This window comes from Saccopteryx leptura, chromosome 1 (genome assembly GCF_036850995.1).
Source record: "Saccopteryx leptura isolate mSacLep1 chromosome 1, mSacLep1_pri_phased_curated, whole genome shotgun sequence".
NCBI classification, from domain to species: domain Eukaryota; kingdom Metazoa; phylum Chordata; class Mammalia; order Chiroptera; family Emballonuridae; genus Saccopteryx; species Saccopteryx leptura.
The window spans coordinates 98,799,011-98,819,636 of record NC_089503.1 but is presented as its reverse complement, the minus strand read 5'-3'; the positions used below and the strand labels follow the sequence as shown (position 1 = coordinate 98,819,636).

Here is a 20,626-nt window from a genome sequence, read left to right as displayed (position 1 = left end):
GTGACTTCATTTTCCTATGAGAGTTGCTATATTTGGGGAGAGGAGGAAAATTTAACTGTTCATGGAACATATGTTTTTGATCTGGCATTCAAGAATGGATTTCAAGGAGAATTTATGACTACCTGAAATTATATGTAAAAGTTTGTTTGTACATAGGTGTATTTATGTGGATGGAAGATACAAAGTTTTTATCAGATCATGTATGCTTATAAAAGTATAGCTTTGGTCTTTGGGTACTTGAAGCTTACATGTTAATAGTGACTCAGCTGCCCGTTTGAGCAGGGTTTAGTCTACTGAATGCTAGGACACTTGGGTTTTTTTCCTTGAGGTCTTCACTTTCCTCTCAAAGAACAGCTTCAGGGAAAGCTTCAAAGATACGGGATTATTAATTAATGCATATTTTATTTTTAAATCGTGCGTATTTTTTCTTATTTTGTATTATTTCACTAGACCTTCAGGCCCCAGCAAGGCTTTGAAACTTGGAGCCAAAGGAAAGGAAGTAGATAACTTTGTGGATAAATTGAAATCTGAAGGTGAAACTATCATGTCCTCCAATATGGGCAAGCGTACCTCTGAAGCAACCAAAGTGCATGTTCCACCCGTTAACATGGAAAGGTAAGGAGTAACCTTTTCCGTAAGAACAGACCACATAATGTTTAAAAAATTTTATTTCAGTGCACTATAAATTCTTTTTATGTCTTAGTTTTCTGAGATTTAAAAGGCACAGATAGAGTGTATTTTAGGTTATTAACATGAAGTCCTTTTTTGTTTTTCCATTGATGAGAGAGGGGGGAAGAAGAAGGTGAGAGAGAGAAGCATTGTTCTAGTTAGTTCCATTTTTAGTCATGTACTCATTGATTGCCTCTGATAAGTCATACGTGCCCTGACCAGAGATTGAACCTGTGACCTCGGTGCTCTGGAATAATACAATATCCACTGAGCTATCTGGCCAGGGCCTCAGCCAGCTATTTTCAGTGAAGTTTACAACTTACCCTTTATTAACTGTGTGTTAGCTAAATTAAAAGTAGTTTTCAAGAAGCAACTATTATGAGTTGCTTCTCCCTCCTTTCTCAAATCAATAAATAAAATAATTTAAAAATAAGAAAAAGAATCCATAAGAGTAATCTTTAAAAAAAAATAACTTGTTTTCATGCCTAGTGTGTGCTTTGTGGTTTTTTTGTTTTGTTTTGTTTTGTTTTATGGCAGAGAGAGTCAGAGGGACAGATAGGCACAGACAGACAGGAAGGGGGAGAGATGAAAAACATCAATTCTTCGTTGCGGTTCCTTAGTTGTTCGTTGATTGATTTCTCATATGTTCCTTAACCAGGGGGCTACAGCGAACCAAGTGACCCCTTGCTTGAGCCAGCGACCTTGGGTTCAAGCTGGTGAGCCTCACTCAAACCCGATGAGCCCGTGCTCAAGCTGGCGACCTCGGGGTCTCGAACCTGGGTCCTCCATGTCCCAGTCTGACGCTCTATCCACTGTGCCACCACCTGGTCAGGCGTGCTTTGTTTCTTAAAATGGGCTTAAATTAGAGAGCTAAAGCTGTGATGACCCCTATACTGTATTTTGGTACGATTTTTTTTTTTTTTCTGAGAGAGAGAGAGATAGACAGGAAGTGAAAGAGATGAGAAGTATCAACTCATAGGGCACCTTAGTTGTTAATTGGTTGCTTCTCCTTTGGGCTCAAGCCAGTGACCATGGGGTCATGTCTATGATCCCGCACTCAAGCTGGTGAGCGTGTGCTCAAGCCTGTGACCTCAGGGTTTCAGTCCTGGGTCCTCAGCTTCCCAGGCTGATGCTCTATCCACTGCATTACCACCTACTCAGGCAGTATGATTTTTTTCCTAGTTAAACTTTCAGGATAACCAATCTTTAACACAAAATTTATAAATACCTTTAGCAGCAAATTTACATAATATATTTTGCCTTTTAAATAGTTGAACCCAGTATAGAATATTTTGATTTGTTTCTTATCTCAGGACTATGGCATGGGTTGGTAACATTTTTAATGATGGTTATCAAGTTCACATATCCATGATCCAAATTCTTTTTCTTGAAGCCCAGACTTGCTGTTGGTTTTGAGGGCAAATGAAAGATGAGTCTGGGAGGATACCTCTATCAGCTGTGCATAAAAGAAGTATTTCGTTCTAGCCTGACCAGGTAGTGGCACAGTGGATAGAGCGTCGGACTGTGATGCAGAAGACCCAGGTTCGAGACCCTGAGGTCTCCAGTTTGAGCATAGGCTCATCTGGTTTGAGCAAAGCTCACCAGCTTGGACCCAAGGTCGCTGGCTTGAGCAAGGGGTTACTCGGTCTGCTGAAGGCCCACAGTCAAGGCACATATGAGAAAGCAATCACTGAACAACTAAGGTGTCGCAACCAAAAACTAATGATTGATGCTTCTCATCTCTCTCCGTTCCTGCCTGTCTGTCCCTTCTGTCCCTCTCTCTGACTCTCTCTCTGTCTCTGAAAAAATAAATAAATAAAATTTTAAAAAAGGAAGTATTTTGTTCTCTTCTGTATGAAACGAATAGGGTTACTTTGGGATACATCTTTTAAATCACTAAAGCTCTTGTGCCATTTATAGTGTTACTTTGAGTGAAACAGAGGCTTGACACTATTTTAAAAAGTTGCTAGAGATCATTACATATTAGAGAGGGCTTGAGATTCTTTTCTAAATACTGAAATACTCACTGAGCATGGAGCAAACGTTTGTGAAGGTAAATGGGACCCTGTGTTGTCTTGAGATATATTCCTTTGTGGTCTTGGGTCTCTTGCCTTTGTTTCTAGGAACAGAAATTGGAACAGAGAACAGAGTTGGATTCCAGAATATTCTTTTTAGCCTCTGTAGTTCACTCAGCTAAAAGTAGTTTTAGTTAAGAATATGGATAGACTGTATTTAATAAACTCTGTGTTTTGCGAATGCAACTATAAACATACTTTTGGCCCTCCCTGTATAGCAGCAACACTTTAAAATAAGTTGTGGGTGGCTTCACCATTAAACTCTAGGGAAGGGGGTTCTGATTTCTACCTTTCTGAATAAATGTATTTCTTTTTTTTAAAGTGTGCACATGAAGATTGAAGAAAAAATCACACTAACTTGTGGACGAGACGGAGGATTACAAAATATGGAGTTGCATGGCATGATTATGCTTAGGATCTCAGATGATAAATTTGGCCGAATTCGTCTTCATGTGGAAAACGAAGATAAGAAAGGGGTGCAGCTCCAGGTGTGTAGAGACTTGATAAGTGAACTTAAAGACTTTTGTCTGCCTGCCTAATTCAGTCTTCCCAACCAGAGTTCCTCTTATGGACCATAGAACACAGAAGATTACAAAAGCTGTATAGCTAGTGCCATTCTAGGTGCCTAGAATAGAAGTTAATTTATTGCGTACAGTGAATGCCTTGAAACAATAAATCTCTTCTCAAGCCAGTTGAGAGTGACTTATAGCAGTGGTATTAAACTGGCCCTTTAATATTGGAATTGAATGAAAAGTCATTTTAAAATCGAATAAATGGCCTGAGCAGTGGTGGCACAGTGCATAAAGTGTCAACCTGGAACGGTGGGGTCACTGGTTCTGAGTGTGGGCTCATCAGTGTGGAGTCACTGTCTTGAGCGGGAGAGTTGTCCACAGGATCCCAAAGCTGGTCAGCTTGAGCTAAAGGTCTCTGGCTTGAGCAAGGGGTCACTGGGTTGGCACTGGTCAAGGCGTGTATGGGAAGCTGTCAATGCACAAGTAAAGTGAAAGCGGCTACAGTGTTTCTAATCCTCTCTCCCTTCCTCGCTTTCTTAAAAAAAAGAAAAGAAAAATTTAAATATATAACCCTGCCCGGTTGGCTCAGCGGTAGAGCGTCGGCCTGGCGTGCAGGAGTCCCGGGTTCGATTCCCGACCAGGGCACACAGGAGAAGTACCCATCTGCTTCTCCACCCCTCCCCCTCTCCTTCCTCTCTGTCTCTCTTCCCCTCCCACAGCCGAAGCTCCATTGGAGCAAAGATGGCCTGGGCACTGAGGATGGCTCTGTGGCCTCTGCCTCAGGCGCTAGAATGGCTCTGGATGGAACAGAGCGATGCCCCAAAGGGGCAGAGCATCGCCCCCTGGTGGGCATGCCGGCGGATTCCAGTCGGGCGCATGCAGGAGTCTGTTCGACTGCCTCCCCGTTACCAGCTTCGGAAAAATGCAAAAAAAATAATAATAAATAATAATAATAAATGCCTTTATACTCATTAGCAAAGGTGCAGAGAGATACTTACCTATTGCTATTTTATGTAAAGAGTAAAACAATTCGTTTAGGATATTACTTGAAATATAGTTTTAAAAAAACAAAGTTTTTTAACTTAATAAGGAAGTATTTTACTGAAACAGGTTATGATGCCAAATGTACTCTTTCTGTCACTGTGTAAACTACCAGTGCTTGTTTTATTATCTAAAGGACAATATCTAATGGTATATTTGAAAAATGCATAAAATCCTTACAAAATAAATGTCTATGTTCTTTATATTATTATACTTGTTCTTGTCACTTTTTGTTTTTTTTAAGCAAGTGAGAGAGGGACAGACAGGAAGGGAGAGAGATGAGAAGCATCAACTCGATGTTGTGGTACTTTAGTTGTTCATTGATTGCTTTCTCGTATGCGCCTCGACCAGGGTCTCCAGCTGAGCCAGTGACCCCTTGCTGAAGCAAGCAACCTTGGGCTTCAAGCCAGAGACCTTTGGGCTCAAGCCAGCAATCTTTGGACTCAAGCCAGCGACCATGGAGGTCATGTCTATGATCCCACGCTCAGGCCAACGACCCTGTGCTCAAGCTGGCAAGCCTGCAATCAAGCCGGCAACCTCAGAGTTACAAACCTGGGACCTCAGCGTCCCAGGTCGACACTCTATCCACTGTGCTTCCTGCCTGGTCAGGCTCTTGTCACATTTTAAAAAAATGTTTATTTTTTTTATTTTTGAGAAGGGAAGGGAGAGAGCAGGAAAAAGACAAGAACATCTGTTCCTGCATGTACCCTGACTGGGTATCAAACCAGCAATTTCTGTGCTTCAGGATGATGCTCAACCAACTGAGCTATCTGGCCAGGTTTTGTCACATTTTATTTAGATGGTTGATTTTATATCTCTTATCACAAGAACAAAGTCTCTTCGGGAAGGAATGTGATTTTGTCTACTTTTTTTTCCCCCATAGTCAGCATAAAGTTGTCTTTTGAAAGTAGTGCTTTTGCCCTGGCTGGTTGGCTCAGCGGTAGAGCGTCAGCCTGGCGTGCGGGGGACCCGGGTTCGATTCCCGGCCAGGGCACATAGGAGAAGCGCCCATTTGCTTCTCCACCCCCCCCCTTCTTTCCTCTCTGTCTCTCTCTTCCCCTCCCGCAGCCAAGGCTCCATTGGAGCAAAGATGGCCCGGGCGCTGGGGATGGCTCCTTGGCCTCTGCCTCAGGCTCTAGAGTGCCTCTGGTCGCGGCAGAGCGACGTCCCGGAGGGGCAGAGCATCGCCCCCTGGTGGGCAGAGTGGCGCCCCTGGTGGGCGTGCTGGGTGGATCCCGGTCAGGCGCATGCGGGAATCTGTCTGACTGTCTCTCCCTGTTTCCAGCTTCAGAAAAATACAAAAAAAGAAAAAAAGAAAGTAGTGCTTTTATTATTTGACACCAGCTTTGCTGTCTCTTAATTATATATAGATTGTTATCCAAAAGTTACTTCTTTTCCTTTTTTCCTCCAGGTATGACTTCTTTTATTTATTTAAAAAAAAATTTTTATTTATTTATTCATTTTAGAAAGGAGAGAGAGAGGGAGAAAGAGAGAGAGGAGAGAGATAGAGAGAGAACGGGGGGAGGAGCAGGAAGCATCAACTCCCATATGTGCCTTGACCAGGCAAGCCCAGGGTTTCGAACCGGCGACCTCAGCATTTCCAGGTCGACACATTATCCACTGCGCCACCACAGGTCAGGCCTTATTTATTTATTTTTAATTTTTTTTTTTTTTTTTTTTTGTGGCAGAGACACAGAGAGTCAACAAGAGGGACAGATAAGGCCAGACAGGAAGGGAGAGAGATGAGAAACATCAGTTCTTCGTTGCAGCTCCTTAGTTGTTCATTGATTGATTTCTCATATATGCCTTGATGGGGGAGGAGGTGGCTACAACAGACCAAGTGACCCCTTGCTGAAGCCAGCGACCTTGGGCTCAAGCTGGTGAGCTTTGCTACTCCGACACTCTATCCACTGTGCCACTGCCTGGTCAGGCCAGGTATGACTTCTTTTAAAAAAATTAACCCATCTTACTTGGCCTGCGTTTGAACAACTTTAGTGCACTGGGCAAAATTGCAACTGAACTTTCCACAGAGCTTTTCCATCTCCCTCCTCTTTAGTGTAAAGCCAGCGCTGCTCTCTGATCCGGGCCGCTGATCAATGTGTGACTCTAGTCTTTCACTTGGCAAGCTTGACCCTGTCATCAGGCACTTTCTGTGAAGTATTTTTGGAAAAGTCTTTTGATTAAAAGTCAAACTTCTTCAATTACAAAATTATTAACTTGTTCAATTACAAATAAAGTGACTTAGAGTTGAAATCGTATTTTTACTATTTTTAAATGTCTAAATTTTAAAAGTTTTTAAAGAAGTGGAATCTTTATATAAAATCAATAAGAATTGGAATTTTTTAGGTATTCTATTTTAGACATTTTGATTATGGCCCATGGAAGACTAGAAGGAATTTATTTTCTTTCTTATGTCTGAGTCTCAGAAGTTTTCTTTCCTTTTTTATTTCAGACCCATCCAAATGTAGATAAAAAACTTTTCACTGCAGAATCTCTAATTGGCTTGAAGAACCCAGAGAAATCATTTCCAGTCAACAGTGATGTAGGGGTGCTAAAGTGGAGACTACAAACCACAGAAGAGTCTTTCATTCCACTGACAAGTAAGTGCTCTGGCCAGTGCTGCTGAGCTAGTCTGCACTGAAGCTGCAAATAGCCCTGGCATATGCAATCTTCTCTTCATTGCCGTCCGAAATTCTTTTTGAGAAGGTGACCTGCTGCATTTTGTGTGTTTTAATCATGAGCTTTATTTTTTAGTAACTTTAATATTGAAACTGTTACTTATAATAGTTTATGTTAGGATGTTTAACTTCCACAACCGTCAGCTTTGATTTGCCATCTTAACTTCACACTTTTTCTGATGTTCCAGTATGCCTACTTTGCTTTTCTCCTCAGTTAATTGCTGGCCCTCAGAGAGTGGAAATGGCTGTGATGTCAACATAGAATATGAGCTACAAGAAGATAATTTAGAACTGAATGATGTGGTTATTACCATCCCACTCCCGTAAGTGATGTCTCCCCACATAAACATTTTTTCTGTATTGGGTTTATAGAACTAGTCTTTTGAAGTTAGTTTTGGAGGCAGCAGTTAGCTAACTATTCAAAGATACTTGCTTCTTAAAAAAGACCAGTTGTGAAAGAAGCCAATTACAAAAGGCTACATGCTATATGATTGCATTTATGTGACATTCTGAAAAGGTAATAACTTGGAACAGAAATCGGGAGGTAGAAAAGAAGGCTTCTTTTTTTTTTTAAGGCATTTGACTACACAAGGGAACTTTTGGGGTTGATGGAAATATTCTGTAATTTCACTGTGATGGTGCTTACAAGATTACATATATACATTTGTCAAAATGCACTGATACAGTTTAAATGCACTATACAGTTTAAAAGGAGTGTGGAGTTTACTGACTTTGAAACCAAACTAAATCTACAGCCTGTTGAGTTCCAGAACTGTTTTCAGATGTTGGTCCTCAGTTTGTTGGTGTAGTTATAAAGATTTCCAGGAGGAGGAGCCACTGCTCACTTTCTCTGTTTCTTTTTGCTACTCTTAAAGAAAGTGAGTCTGTCAGACTGAATTTTTCTTTTTCATTTTGCTTTGTCAACTTTTTTTTTTAAAAAGATTTTATTCATTTTAGAGAGGGGGCAGAGAGAGAGAAGGAGAGGGAGAGAGGAGCAGGAAGCATCAACTCTTATGTGTGCCTTGACCAGGCAAGCCCAGGGTTTTGAACCGGCAACCTTAGCGTTCCAGGTTGACGCTTTATCCACTGCAGCACCACAGGTCAGCTCTAACCACTTTCAGCTAAAGATGAGAGTATGTTTTCCAGGGAACTGTTGATTCTTGCTGAAAATGGTATCTGCATAAGTTTCAGTAAATTTTCTAACAGCTTTATTGAAGTTTAATTGACATACAATACACTAAACATATTTATATTTACAGTTTGTCAAGTTTTAACATGTATACACCTGTGAAACCATCACCACAGTTAAGCTAACAAAAATGTCCACTCCCAAAACTTTTTCTTGTGTGTTTTAAATGGCCTGCTTTTTAGGTTCATCTGGAAATAGTCTCTGCTTTAAGTTCCTCTCCTTTCTAGCATTTCCAGTGCGTGCACACTGTCATTACTGTACCTGTGCACCCCAGCTCCTCTCCTCTACCTCTTAGCCCCTCTGTCCCCTATGAACTCCTGGTAAGTGTATCTTTACTGTTATGTATATTGCTTTGTTATTGTTGGAGAGGAAATGGTACTAATTATCTTATAGGTTTGTTCTTTTTTTTTTTTGATAATTCAGGCCTTTACATGGCGAGGTCTGGTTTTAGTCATTTTTATTTCCGTTTTCAAAAATATGTTTTATTACCAGTATAGCCTTTAATGACAGGTAACCATCTCACTCTTCATGGCTTGGCTGTTATTTCAGAGCAATATATGCTTCCCTGAACCATTGTGGGTCTTGGACACTGATAACAGGTGCAGGGTTTGTTTTGTCAAGACTTATTTGACTAGAGTATTTTTAGGTTGCCACAATTTTGAGGCCTTTCCATCTACCCTGTAATTGTGGTTATGGTGGTTTCCTGTGTCTTAGTTTTTTTTCAATGGTCTCTAGAAGAGACCCTTAGATCAGTGGTTTTCAACCTTTTTACACTAGGGGACTGGTGGGAATAGAATTATTTTGCAGACTGCTAAGGCAGAAATCACTGTGAGCATAAGCAGATTTGACGAAGATCGTTGGGTCTATACTCTTCATACAACATCAGGGTGGGTAACTCGTTCTACACGAAATTTCTGGCAGCCGGTCTGCCAGCAGTTAAAAAACAGTGCCTTAGACCAGTGGTCCCCAACCTTTTTTGGGCCACGGACCGGTTTCATGTCAGAAAATATTTTCACGGACCGGCCTTTAGGGTGGGACGGATAAATGTATCATATGACCGAGACAAGTGTCAAGAGTGAGTCTCAGACAGATGTAACAGAGGGAATCTGGTCATGTTTTAAAAATAAAACATCATTCAGACTTAAATGTAAATAAAACGGAAATAATGTAAGTTAGTTATTCTTTCTCTGTGGACCGGTACCAAATGGCCCACGGACCGGTACCAGTCTGCAGCCCGAGGATTGGGGACCACTGCCTTAAACAACATTTTACCCTAGCCGTCCAGAACTGGTTGAATTAGAGATCAGAATCGGAATTGAGATAGGACAGAGACAAGAGCATATATTCAACTGGGGCCATACAATTGATAGGGAAGAGTTAGTTGTATTATATCGCCCATAAAGTTTTTGCTGTCTCCATTATTTACCCTGACCCTAATATGAGCATGGAATGTCACCGGCGAGTTAAAAGATGATAAATTTAGAATGTGTAGGGGTAGGTGACACTGCCCCTTCAGCCATGTTTGGGGATGCAGGGTACATTCCAACTATATAGTTCTTTTGCAGGTTACAGACACTGTGTTTCTCTTTCGCCCTTCATGTTTGCATTTTTTGGGGGGTAATTAGGCTTTCACTTACCAACCAGAGTCCATTTACTGGCCTCAATTACAGTAACTTTCGAATCATTCTAAAATCTTTTGAAAATGTTCTCTCAAAGGCCAAATTTACTCCATTCTAAATAACTACATAATGGTGTTTAAAGTCCACTCCCACACACACTATTATCAACCTGTTTTTTCCCCTTACTGTCCCTTAATTCCTTCTTGACATGAACACAAACCATTGGTACAGATTTTTGGAAATATATCCCACTTCACACATTTGTCAGTCTCAGTCGCCTGCTAGCTCCAGATCTAGTAACAGGTTGGAGCAGCCCACGGGCATGTTTGCGGATTACCTCTGGGTACATCTGTTTGTATCTACAAAGAGAGTGAGTCCTTAGCCAAGGTGCCAGGACTTTGATCCTTGAAATGATTAAGGAACCTGATTTTTTCTTGGACTATCTAAAAGTGGCAGAATCTAAAAGTGGACTGTCTAAAAGGAGCACTCGGGGCTGGTTTTCCTTGGCAGTGTTCTTCCAGCTATGGACAACTAACTTGACCTGGATGTTCCTCATGACAGATCTGGTGTTGGCGCACCAGTGATTGGTGAGATCGATGGCGAGTATCGACATGACAGTCGAAGAAATACCTTGGAGTGGTGCCTGCCAGTGATTGATGCCAAAAACAAGAGCGGCAGCCTCGAGTTCAACATCGCTGGGCAGCCCAATGATTTTTTTCCTGTCCAAGTCTCCTTCATCTCCAAAAAGAACTACTGTAACATACAGGTATCCATTTTAAAGGGAGCCAATATAGGGAAAGGGATAAGACAGATGACAGCTTCATGGTCTTTGCAAAAAAGGAGAAAAGCTGCCGTTACCCGCCTGTCCCATTGCTGACTCATTATATGATTGTGGCCAGATTTCTTTCTTTTTTTTTTTTTACAGAGACAGAGAGTCAGAGAGTGGGATAGACAGGGACAGACAGACAGGAACAGAGAGATGAGAAGCATCAATCATTAGTTTTTCGTTGCAAAACCTTAGTTGTTCATTGATTGCTTTCTCATATGTGCCTTGACCGTGTATCTTCAGCAGACCGAGTAACCCCTTGCTTGAGCCAGCGACCTTGGGTCCAAGCTGGTGAGCTTTGCTCAAACCAGATGAGCCTGCGCTCAAGCTGGCGACCTCAGGGTCTCGAACCTGGGTCCTCCGCATCCCAGTCTGATGCTCTATCCACTGCGCCACCGCCTGGTCAGGTGATTGTGGTCAGATTTCTCACCTGCTTTACCTCAGTTTTTCTCTTTAGATCAGACAAAGTGAAGAAACTGAATATAAATACATGTAAAAGACTTAACATGTTGTGCAAGACTTATATCTCTTAGTTGCCTATATTTTTAATCTCATATTTTAAAATCCATTTGTCAAAACACCCAACACATGGTTTTGTGTAATGCCTTTTGTAATGTCACATAGTTTGAACTCAAGAAATGAAAAAAAGTTTTATTTAGAAGGCAAAATTACTGTCTCAGAAAAGTGATTCTACAATTTTTGGATTACTTATGTCACAACTTCCCTTCCTTAATACAGATAATCATGAGCCAATTCTTTTAAAAATCATTCTTTAGGTAGACAAAGCAATAGAAATTTGTGAACTATTCATTTAGGTTTTTAAAAAATCATTGTCCCTTTACTTTTTAAAAAAATTATTGATTTATTGATTTTAGAGAGAGAGAAAGGGAGGGAAGAGACAGGAACACTGATCTGTTTCTGTATGTATCCTGACCGGGGATCAAACCCACAACCTTTGTTTATCCAGACAGTGCTCCTAACCAACTGAACTATCCAGCTAGGCCGTCCTTCCACTTTTTGAATTTGCATTACAAAGACCCAGTTTATATTGCCGTTCCCTTTGACTCACTGATTGCTCACTATTCTGGTGCTATCTTACCTTCCCAAATGGTCTCTGTTTCTCCTAGAAGAGCTTGGGAAGTTATCATTTCCTCTGTTGGATGGTTACAAAGAGCAGTTCTCTCTCTCACCCCTGTCAGTTACTGATATAACCCCATCAGTGTTGGGTGCACATTGCTGAACCCAAGTCATTAGGTAGAAATGAGCACATTTTTCTGTTTGGGATCTTTTGAAGAATAAGACAATATAATTACTCTCTCAAAACCTCTTAAAAAAAAGACAAGACCTCACTAGAAGGACTCAACTATTTGGAAAATAAGTATGATAGAGCAGCTTAGTGAGATTTTGAAAGCAAATCAAACAAATGATTTTGAAGAGTTAGAATATTGCATTTTGGATCAAATATTAATTGATTATTCTGGTAAAATGTTTATGAACTTCATAGATTTTACACTGCTCACAAAAATTAGGGGATATTTCAAAATGAATATGAAGCAATAAAAAATGAAACATTTGATTTTTATTAATAAGAACATCAGAAAAGCAAACAAGTCAAAGAAAGTTGTTCAATTATGCAAATGAGATGCAAACTCAATTATCATGATTGAGAACAAGTGACATTGGTGGGGTGAACAGAAGCATGTCAAACTGGACAAGAGTGCCGCACATCGACTGTTCAGTAGGGTGTATGGTCACCCAAGACTGCCAAAACACACTGACAGCGATGGGGTACGGACAGGATCAGAGTATCCAGCAGTTCTTGTGGGATCCTCTGCCACTCTTGCTCCAGGGCAACTTCCAGCTCAAGAAGTGTTGTGGGAGGCATGGGACGGTTTGCCAGACGTCTTCCCAGTGTATCCCAAGCATGTTCAATGGACTCGGGTCTGAAGAACGTGAAGACCAGTCCATGTGTTTGATTCCTGCCTCCTGAAGCATGTTGTTGATGAGATGCACACGGTGGGGCCTTGCATTATCATCCATGAAAAGAGAGTTGTTTCCAACTGCTCCAGCATAGGGTACCACTATAGGGTGCAGGACCTCATCTCGATATCTGACAGCAGTCGGTGATCCGTTTCTGATGACGTGGAAGTCAGTACGACCACCAATGCTGATGCTAACCTACACCATTATTCCACCACCACTGTAGGAGTCCCTTTCTTGCATGAAACGTGGATTCTCCCATGTTCCTTGTTCACGCCAGGTCAGGACACGATGATTGTCAGGCTGCAGACTGAGAAGAGGACAGTTGACCACTCATCACGGATCCAATGATGATGCTCATCAGCCCACCTTCTATGGGTTCTACAGTGTTCAGCAGATAACGGAATATATACCATTGGTTGTCAGGCATGCAGTCCAAGATGATGGAGCCAATTTCATATGGTCTGGGTACATATCCGTCATCTAGTGGCAACAAGAAATTGTCCTCGCAGCTCTGTTGCATTGCTGCACCTGTTCCTTCTTGCCAATAAGGTCAAGTAGCAGTCGTCTCTTGCTGTTGTGACAGACGGGCGACCCTGCCCTCGTCGTCTTCGTACTGTGCCAGTCTCTTGAAAGCGATCCCACAGTCTGCTAATCACACTTTGGGAGTTCCAAGTGCTGTTGCCACTGTCCTCTGTGTTTGACCAGCTTCAAGACGTCCTGTGGCTCTCCAGGCTTCGTATTTGGGCAAACCGTGCGGCAAGGGCATTGCAAGGACTGGGAAATTGCAGGATGTGCACTTTCAAGATCAGGGAATGTGCAGATACTCCAGTACTTTCAGCCTTTTGTATAGTGCATTTTCACCAAAGAAATAAAAGTTGGTTTTGCATCTCATTTGTTCTTGTTTAATAAAAAAATATCAAATGCTTCTTTTTTTTATTCATATTCATTTTGAAATATCCCCTAATTTTTGTGAGCAGTATATATGGTGAGATCTGGGTAGTGCCACTCATTCTGGACCTTTTGCTTAATATTACCCTACATCTCATCCCAGCAGTTGTGTTTTCTATCTAGAAAGCTGGTTGCTCATGTTGATGGGGAAGAGTGCTGCTGTGAGCAGTGGTTGTGAATTGCACTTTTTTAGCACTTGAGTTACTTTTAATACTACTCTTAGGAAATGTGATCTGTTGTATACTGAGAATTTAGTTGGCATCTTTAAGACTTGTTCTCCTCTTTTACCTTACTCTCTGTTTGTTTTCCTAGGTAACCAAAGTGACCCAGGTAGATGGGAACAGCCCAGTAAGGTTTTCCACAGAGACCACTTTTTTAGTGGATAAGTATGAAATCCTGTAAAACTAAGAAGAGGGAACCGAAAAGGAAAACTTTCAGATTAATAAAGAAGAAGCCAACAGTGGCCGAAGAGTTTTTTTTCCAAATCTACAAGCCATTGGAGACCCTTTTTTCCTAGTATAATGCACGATTCTCGGCGCGCAAGGACCCTCAACTCACTCTCAGTGTTTCATGTCACAGAGACGTTCTTTGGCAAAGAAATGACACAAACATAAAGGGAAAGGCTGCTGATTTCTTTGGCAGATTCTACTGGCCAGCAGAAAAGCAAGCTTTCTAGAGAATGCCCCCAGTTAAACACCACCTCTGCCTTCGCCTAAGTTGTTCCTTTCTTTTAATTCCTAAATATAGTTATGTCTCATACTTCTTTGCATAAGATTTTAATTTTTCATACTCTTTTCCTTTACCTTTAGTTTTCTTTATATATTCAAGCACTGGGATCATCTGTAAATAGGTGTTGTATTTATTTGGTACTCCTAGAACAAGTTGATCTAATCCAGTCTTGAGTTTTTGGACTATACAGGTGAATTGCTTAAGGTGTTTGGAGTCTAGAAATTAAAAAATAAGGACATCTCTTGTCCTTTTCCTGTATCTTCTCATTCCTCCACTCCTTTGCCAACTTGTTTTCCTTTTAGGGTGGTCCCTCTAGTTTAGAACAGTACTTTGAATATTAAAGACAGCTGAGAGACAGCTTTCAGATGACACAGGCCCCACTTCAGAATGTCTGGGAGGAGGAGGATTATGTCCAGTTAGGGATTTCACATCCACAGGTAATCATGTGTGCTGCTATCTAGGCTTCCAGTTCTCCACATTTTGGGTACTTCAGCTAAAACACAACGCATGGTCTTTGTCATCCATTCATATTCCTCAGATTCACCGCCTCCCTCTTTCTGGCTGTTGTCTATGTCATCAGCCCTTTTCTAGAAGAGACGAGGTTATTATTTTGAAGGTTGTGGGTACCATGAGTCTTTGTGCCAATTTCATTGGCCCTAAACTATCAAGGAGACTCTGAGTTCCACCACTAGGTTTTTAGCATTTCAAGAGGCAGCTGACTATATATATTGGTATGTATTAGAGTGTATCCTGCCCAGCATGTTTTCACCAGCTTATCTGTCTCTGAAATCCTTCTTTTATGTCTTTTCAGTTGTCATCATGTAGTAGTTATTTCCGAGCCCCGTCTCATTCATTACTTTTTCTTTCTTTCTTAAACATTAATTTGTTATTCTACCCATTCATGCGTTCACTGGTTGTTTTCCATATGTGCCCTGTCCAGGGATCAAACCTGCAACCCTGGCACATCGGGTTGACACTCAAACCAACTGAACTACCTAGCCAGGGCTCATTCATTACTTTTTCAATTGAGAAGACATTAGCCAGCCCATTGTTGGCTTTTACCTAAAAGGGTTGCACTCAGAAGGGTGGTGGAGTTGCTTTCAGGCTGCAGCCTCGCACAGGGGGAAGAGGCAGGCTGACGGTAGATGGCGCTGCACTGTCAGCTGGTTGGAGGCTATCATTCCCACTGGCTTTCCCTGTGAGGAGTGTACTGTACTTGAAGCAAAGCAGTCACACATAAATGGTCATGGATGGAATTGATTGCCAAAGAAATTTCTGGCCTTTCCCTTTCCCTTAACTGCATCAGGGAAGAATCCTTATCTCTAGCTTGGTTTCCACATGAAGAGGTTTTTTTGTGTGTGGGGTTTTTCTTGTTGTTTTTTTGGAAGGGGACTGGGACAAGAAAACTGTCATGTAGTTAAATAGGCAAGAAATCTTATTAATCCAGTTTTGAGAGTTGCTTGTCCATGTGATTTTTTAAAAGTCAAGTTTAGTTTTACAAAAACCTTTTTTTCTGAAATTACTTTTGGGATAATATTTAAAATGAGAGATGTTTTGTAACCCTGTAAAATACATAGGGAATATAACATTCCATTGTACACAAAGAAGACAAATTCTTTAATCAAATAAAAGTATTATAAAATGAATGTTTATTAGACTCTTGTCTCATACTTTGGTGTCTGCTTGCTGATTCAGGATAATGTAATGGGATCTAAGATTAAAAATTAATGATATGTTTTTTTTAAGAGAAAATAATCTCTATCTGAGAGTATTCATTGCCTTTCTCATTACAGGTATGGTGTCTCCTTGTGTATTTTTCTGTGTTTGAGCATATGCATACACGTGTGCTTTGACAAAGTAGCTTTTGAATTTAGTGTTACTCATTGACTTTTGGTCTTAATAGTGTCCATGACAGTTGTAGAGTCAGAGAACTGAGGCTTTTTTTTTCTTTTTTTGACAGAGAAAGTCAGAGAGAGGGACAGATAAGGACAGACAGGAAGGGAGAGAGATAAGAAGCATCAGTTTTTCACTGTGGCACTTTAGTGGTTCATTGATTGCTTTCTCATATGTCCTTGAACTGGGGGGCTTCAGCAGACCAAGTGATCCCTTGCTTAAACCAGTGACCTTTGGCTCAAACCAGCGACCTCAGGGTTTTGAACCTGGGTCCTCCGCGTCCTAGTCTGACATTCTATCCACTGCACCACTGTCTGGTGAGGCTGAGACTTTTTTTTTTTTTCTGAAGCTGGAAACGGGGAGAGACAGACAGACTCCCGCATGCGCCCAACCGGGATCCACCCGGCACGCCCACCAGGGGGCGACACTCTGCCCCTCCGGGCTTCGCTCTGTTGCGACCAGAGCCACTCTAGTGCCTGAGTCAGAGGCCAAGGAACCATCCCCAGCGCCCAGGCCATCTTTGCTCCAACGGAGCCTCGCTGCAGGAGGGGAAGAGAGAGACAGAGAGGAAGGAGAGGGGGAGGGGTGGAGAAGCAAATGGGCGCTACTCCTGTGTGCCCTGGCCGGGAATCGAACCCAGGACTTCTGCACGCCAGGCCGACGCTCTACCACTGAGCCAACCAGCCAGGGCCTGAGACTTTTTCTTTAAAGAATAAGAAGGGTTTGTGATATGGTGAAGCATTCTCTGCCCCATGAGACAAACAGTGGCAAGAAGTAAGCTATCCAGGGATGAGTGATGAATGCCTTGGGAGTTAATTCCCTCTGAAAGGCTTTAATATGGAGGGAGGTGGACTTACTCACTTTATTTAAGTTGAAAAACTATAGAACATCAAATTGTTTGAAAGGCAAATTATTCTTTCTAATGAACAATAAGTAGGAATGAAAACGTTTTTATTTTAATGGTGAAAGCCAAGATTTTGAATTTTTTTTGGTCTTAGTATCTGATCTAATGTTGAAATGTTGCTTGGCTGTCTAAGATTGTAACTTTAATCCAATGAAATGAAGCATACCAAAACCATGCCATACCCTGACTGGCTGCCAGTCCCTTCATGGTGTAAGTGGACTTGACATTGGCCTCTTGTGAGGGAGAGTAAACAAAATAATTAGTTCTTTTTTTTTTTTTAATAGTTCTGTGTGAGCATTCTGTTTAATGTAGGAGTTTTGTGGTTCCTGCTCTGGTTTAATTAACTCCACATAGAGGAGCTAGGGAGCACACCTCCTCTGTGGTCAGGAGTTCTTTGTAAAATGATAAATCATTGAAGTAGTCACAGTAGTTTCAAACCCAAAAGCTATTGACCTTTCATTAATTTAAAATTGTTCACAGTGGGTAGGATCTGGGAGATTCCAGGGTTGAGTTAGAATAGCCTTTAAAAAGTTTTTTCAAGGCCCAGGCCGGTTGGCTCAGTGGTAGAGCGTCGGCCTGGCGTGCAGGAGTCCTGGGTTTGATTCCCGGCCAGGGCACACAGGAGAAGCGCCCATCTGCTTCTCCACCCCTCCCCCTCTCCTTTCTCTCTGTCTCTCTCTTCTCCCGCAGCCAAGGCTCCATTGGAGCAAAGTTGGCCCGGGCGCTGAGGATGGCTCTGTGGCCTCTGCCTCAGGCGCTAGAATGGCTCTGGTTGCAATAGAGTGACGCCCCAGATGAGCAGAGCATCCCCTGGTGGGCGTGCCGGGTGGATCCCGGTTGGGTGCATGCGAGAGTCTGACTGCCTCCCCGTTTCCAACTTCAGAAAAATACAAAAAAAAGTTTTTTTATTGATTGATTTTAGAGGAAAGGAGAAAGAGACATCAATCCATTGCTCTACTCATCCATACATTCACTGGTTGTTTCCTGCATGTGCCCCAACCAGGGATTGAACCCGCAACCTTGGAGCATCCGGATGATGCTCCAACCAACTGAGCAACCTGGCCATGGCAGAATAGCCTTTCTTAGAAGTTCACATCTTGCAGGGATCGCTGGAGGAAGATAGGAAAAAAATAGAGAAAGTTCCCATCAAAATGATTACAAATTTTTAAATTTTTTTAAATTAAAAAAAAAAAAGATTTTAGAGGAAAGGAAGAAAGGTGGTGGGGGAGGAGCAGGAAGCATCAATTCATAGTTGTTGCTTCTCATATGTGCCTTGACTAGTCTAGCCTGGGGTTCCTTTCAAACTGGTGACCTCAGCATTCCAGGTTGTTGCTTTATCCACTGTGCCACCGCAGGTAACGCTATAAAATATTAACTAGAAGCATTGGCTGTACCTACTTACAAAGCCTTATTTTCTAAGGTAGACAAGCGTTAACTACAACTAGCGATACTCATCATGGGTCTGAATGAGGATGAGGAATAGAGCTTACGTGTTACAAGCTTTAGAGGAAAGCAAAACCTCAGAATTGAGCCTGACCTGTGGTGTCAGAGTGGATAGTGTTGACCTGGAATGCTGAGGTCTCAGATTCAAAAACCTGAGGTTGCCAGCTTGAGTGCGGGGTTGTTGGCTAGCTTGAACACTTGAGCAGAGGGTTACTGGCTTGAGTTTGGGATTATCAACATGGTCCCAAGGTTGATGGCTTGAAGCCCAAGTTGCTGACTTGAACAAAGGGTCACTGGCTCATCTGTGAATGCATGTACGAGAAGCAATGAACAACTCAAGTGAAGCAGCTATGAGTTGATAGCTTTTCTTTCAAAAAGAAAAAAAAAACCCTCAGAATTGATCCCTTTAATATGCATATCTCTTATTGTAACCATTATTTCCCTCTGTTTCCTCTTCATGTCCACTTTAGTAAATATATTTGTAGCTATCACCCAAGAGCAGAGAGCATGTCTATAAGGGTCAGTTTCATTTTTCCCTGGGGAGTTAGTGATTGATGTGGAGACAAGCCTTTAGGAAAGAGACTGCCTTCCCAAAGGAAGCTGTTCCCCTCTCTCAAACTCAACCAGGTGTTTTTCAGAAGATTGGATTACTTCTCACTACCCCCACTTCCAGCAAAAAGGAAAAGATTTTTGCCTTGCTGTTCATAGGCAGGGGCTAAGTGGTTATTTAGGGTTTAGTCCAGTTCTGGAAAGCTCCCATATGTGCACTCTGTGTGAAAGGTTGATTACCAAAGAGGGGCTTTTTTTTTCTTTTGTGACAGAGAGAGGAACATGGGGCCTTGACAGAGATGGAAGGGAGAGAGATGAGAAGCATCAATTCTTTGTTGCGGCACCTTAGTTTCTCAGTGATTGCTTTCTCATATTTGCCTTGACCGGGCGGCTACAGCAGACCGAGTGACCCCTTGCTCAAGCTAGCGACTGTGGTTTTAAGCTGGTGAGCCTTGCTCAAACCAGATGAGCCCGCGCTCAAACTGGCGACCTCGGGGTTTCAAACCTGGGTCCTCTGCGTCCCAGTCTGACGCTCTATCCACTGCGCCACCGCCTGGTCAGGCAAAGAGGGGCTTTTTGAAAAAGGCATTACAAAAAAAGAAAAAGGCATTAAAGCCTGACCTGTGGTGGTGCAGTGGATAAAATGTTGACCTGGAATACTGAGGTTGCTGGTTCAAAATCTGGGGCTTGCTTGGTAAAGTCACATACAGAAAGCAACTATTGTACTTTGAGTTGATGCTTCCTGCTCCTCACCCGTTTTTCTCTCCCTGCCTCCTCTAAAAATCAATAAATAAAATCTAAAAAAATTGTTAAAGATGAAAGAAAAAGGCAATACAAATTCAAGGCAATGAGAGAAATGGAAATGTCTTGTTTCCCATTCTTCTGCCTAAATGAATGCTTGTTCTTTTCAGCTTGTAGAAAGGTCCTGAGCCACAGAGATGGACACGGCCAGTCTTCCGTCCTACCCAAATTTCCACTCAGCTTGGATTTATCTTAGCTTCAGGTAGAAGTGTGGGTTGTGCAATTCCAAAGACGTGCTGAGAAGAGAGCGTCTGCTCCTCTGCAACTATTGAAGAAAGGTTTGAATTTTCCCCCAAGCTGGATGCTGAGGAGTTCCATGGCATCATCGCTGCCACTGCACCCATACTAAATGATGCCTGAGTTCAGGACCTAAAGAGGCTAGAAAAGATAGTTTTCTGGATAGGGTGTGTATCTACAGGATTACTTGCTGAGAAATCGTCACCTTTCTGGGGCCAGAAGGAGCACAATTTGAGAGGAAGGATGGAGGTGGGAAATGTGCCTATGCAAAGGCAGGAGGGATGTGGAAATCCACATTCATAGCCAAATGCAGATGGCCTAAAAAAAAATCCTTCCTTCCACATCCAGCCCTTGCCCCCTCCCCTTCTACTTCGGAAAGTCTGAAGTATGCTTGGAAAGCTGTTTTTGTGTGTGTGTGTTTTTTCTCTCTTCCTCCCCCTTCCCTGAGCTCCCAGCTGCTCGACCTCTTGCATAACAGAGCACTGAGTTTTTCTGATGCACTCCAGATGTGGGGCAGGGTGGGGGTGAAC

At 42.2% G+C, this 20,626-nt stretch overlaps 1 protein-coding gene across 1 annotated transcript in view; it reads left to right on the top strand.

Moving 5' to 3' along the window:
* The window catches only part of ARCN1 (archain 1), a 35,506-nt gene extending 19,593 nt beyond the window's left edge, over positions 1 to 15,913 (top strand). Inside the window, exons 5-10 of the mRNA XM_066372135.1 lie at positions 451 to 615; positions 3,067 to 3,232; positions 6,750 to 6,897; positions 7,190 to 7,298; positions 10,345 to 10,549; positions 13,853 to 15,913. Of these exons, the coding sequence (XP_066228232.1) occupies positions 451 to 615; positions 3,067 to 3,232; positions 6,750 to 6,897; positions 7,190 to 7,298; positions 10,345 to 10,549; positions 13,853 to 13,942 (883 nt within the window). The 3' untranslated portion in view covers positions 13,943 to 15,913. The remainder of the gene's footprint in view (positions 1 to 450; positions 616 to 3,066; positions 3,233 to 6,749; positions 6,898 to 7,189; positions 7,299 to 10,344; positions 10,550 to 13,852) is intronic.
* The last annotated feature ends 4,713 nt before the right edge of the window (positions 15,914 to 20,626 follow it).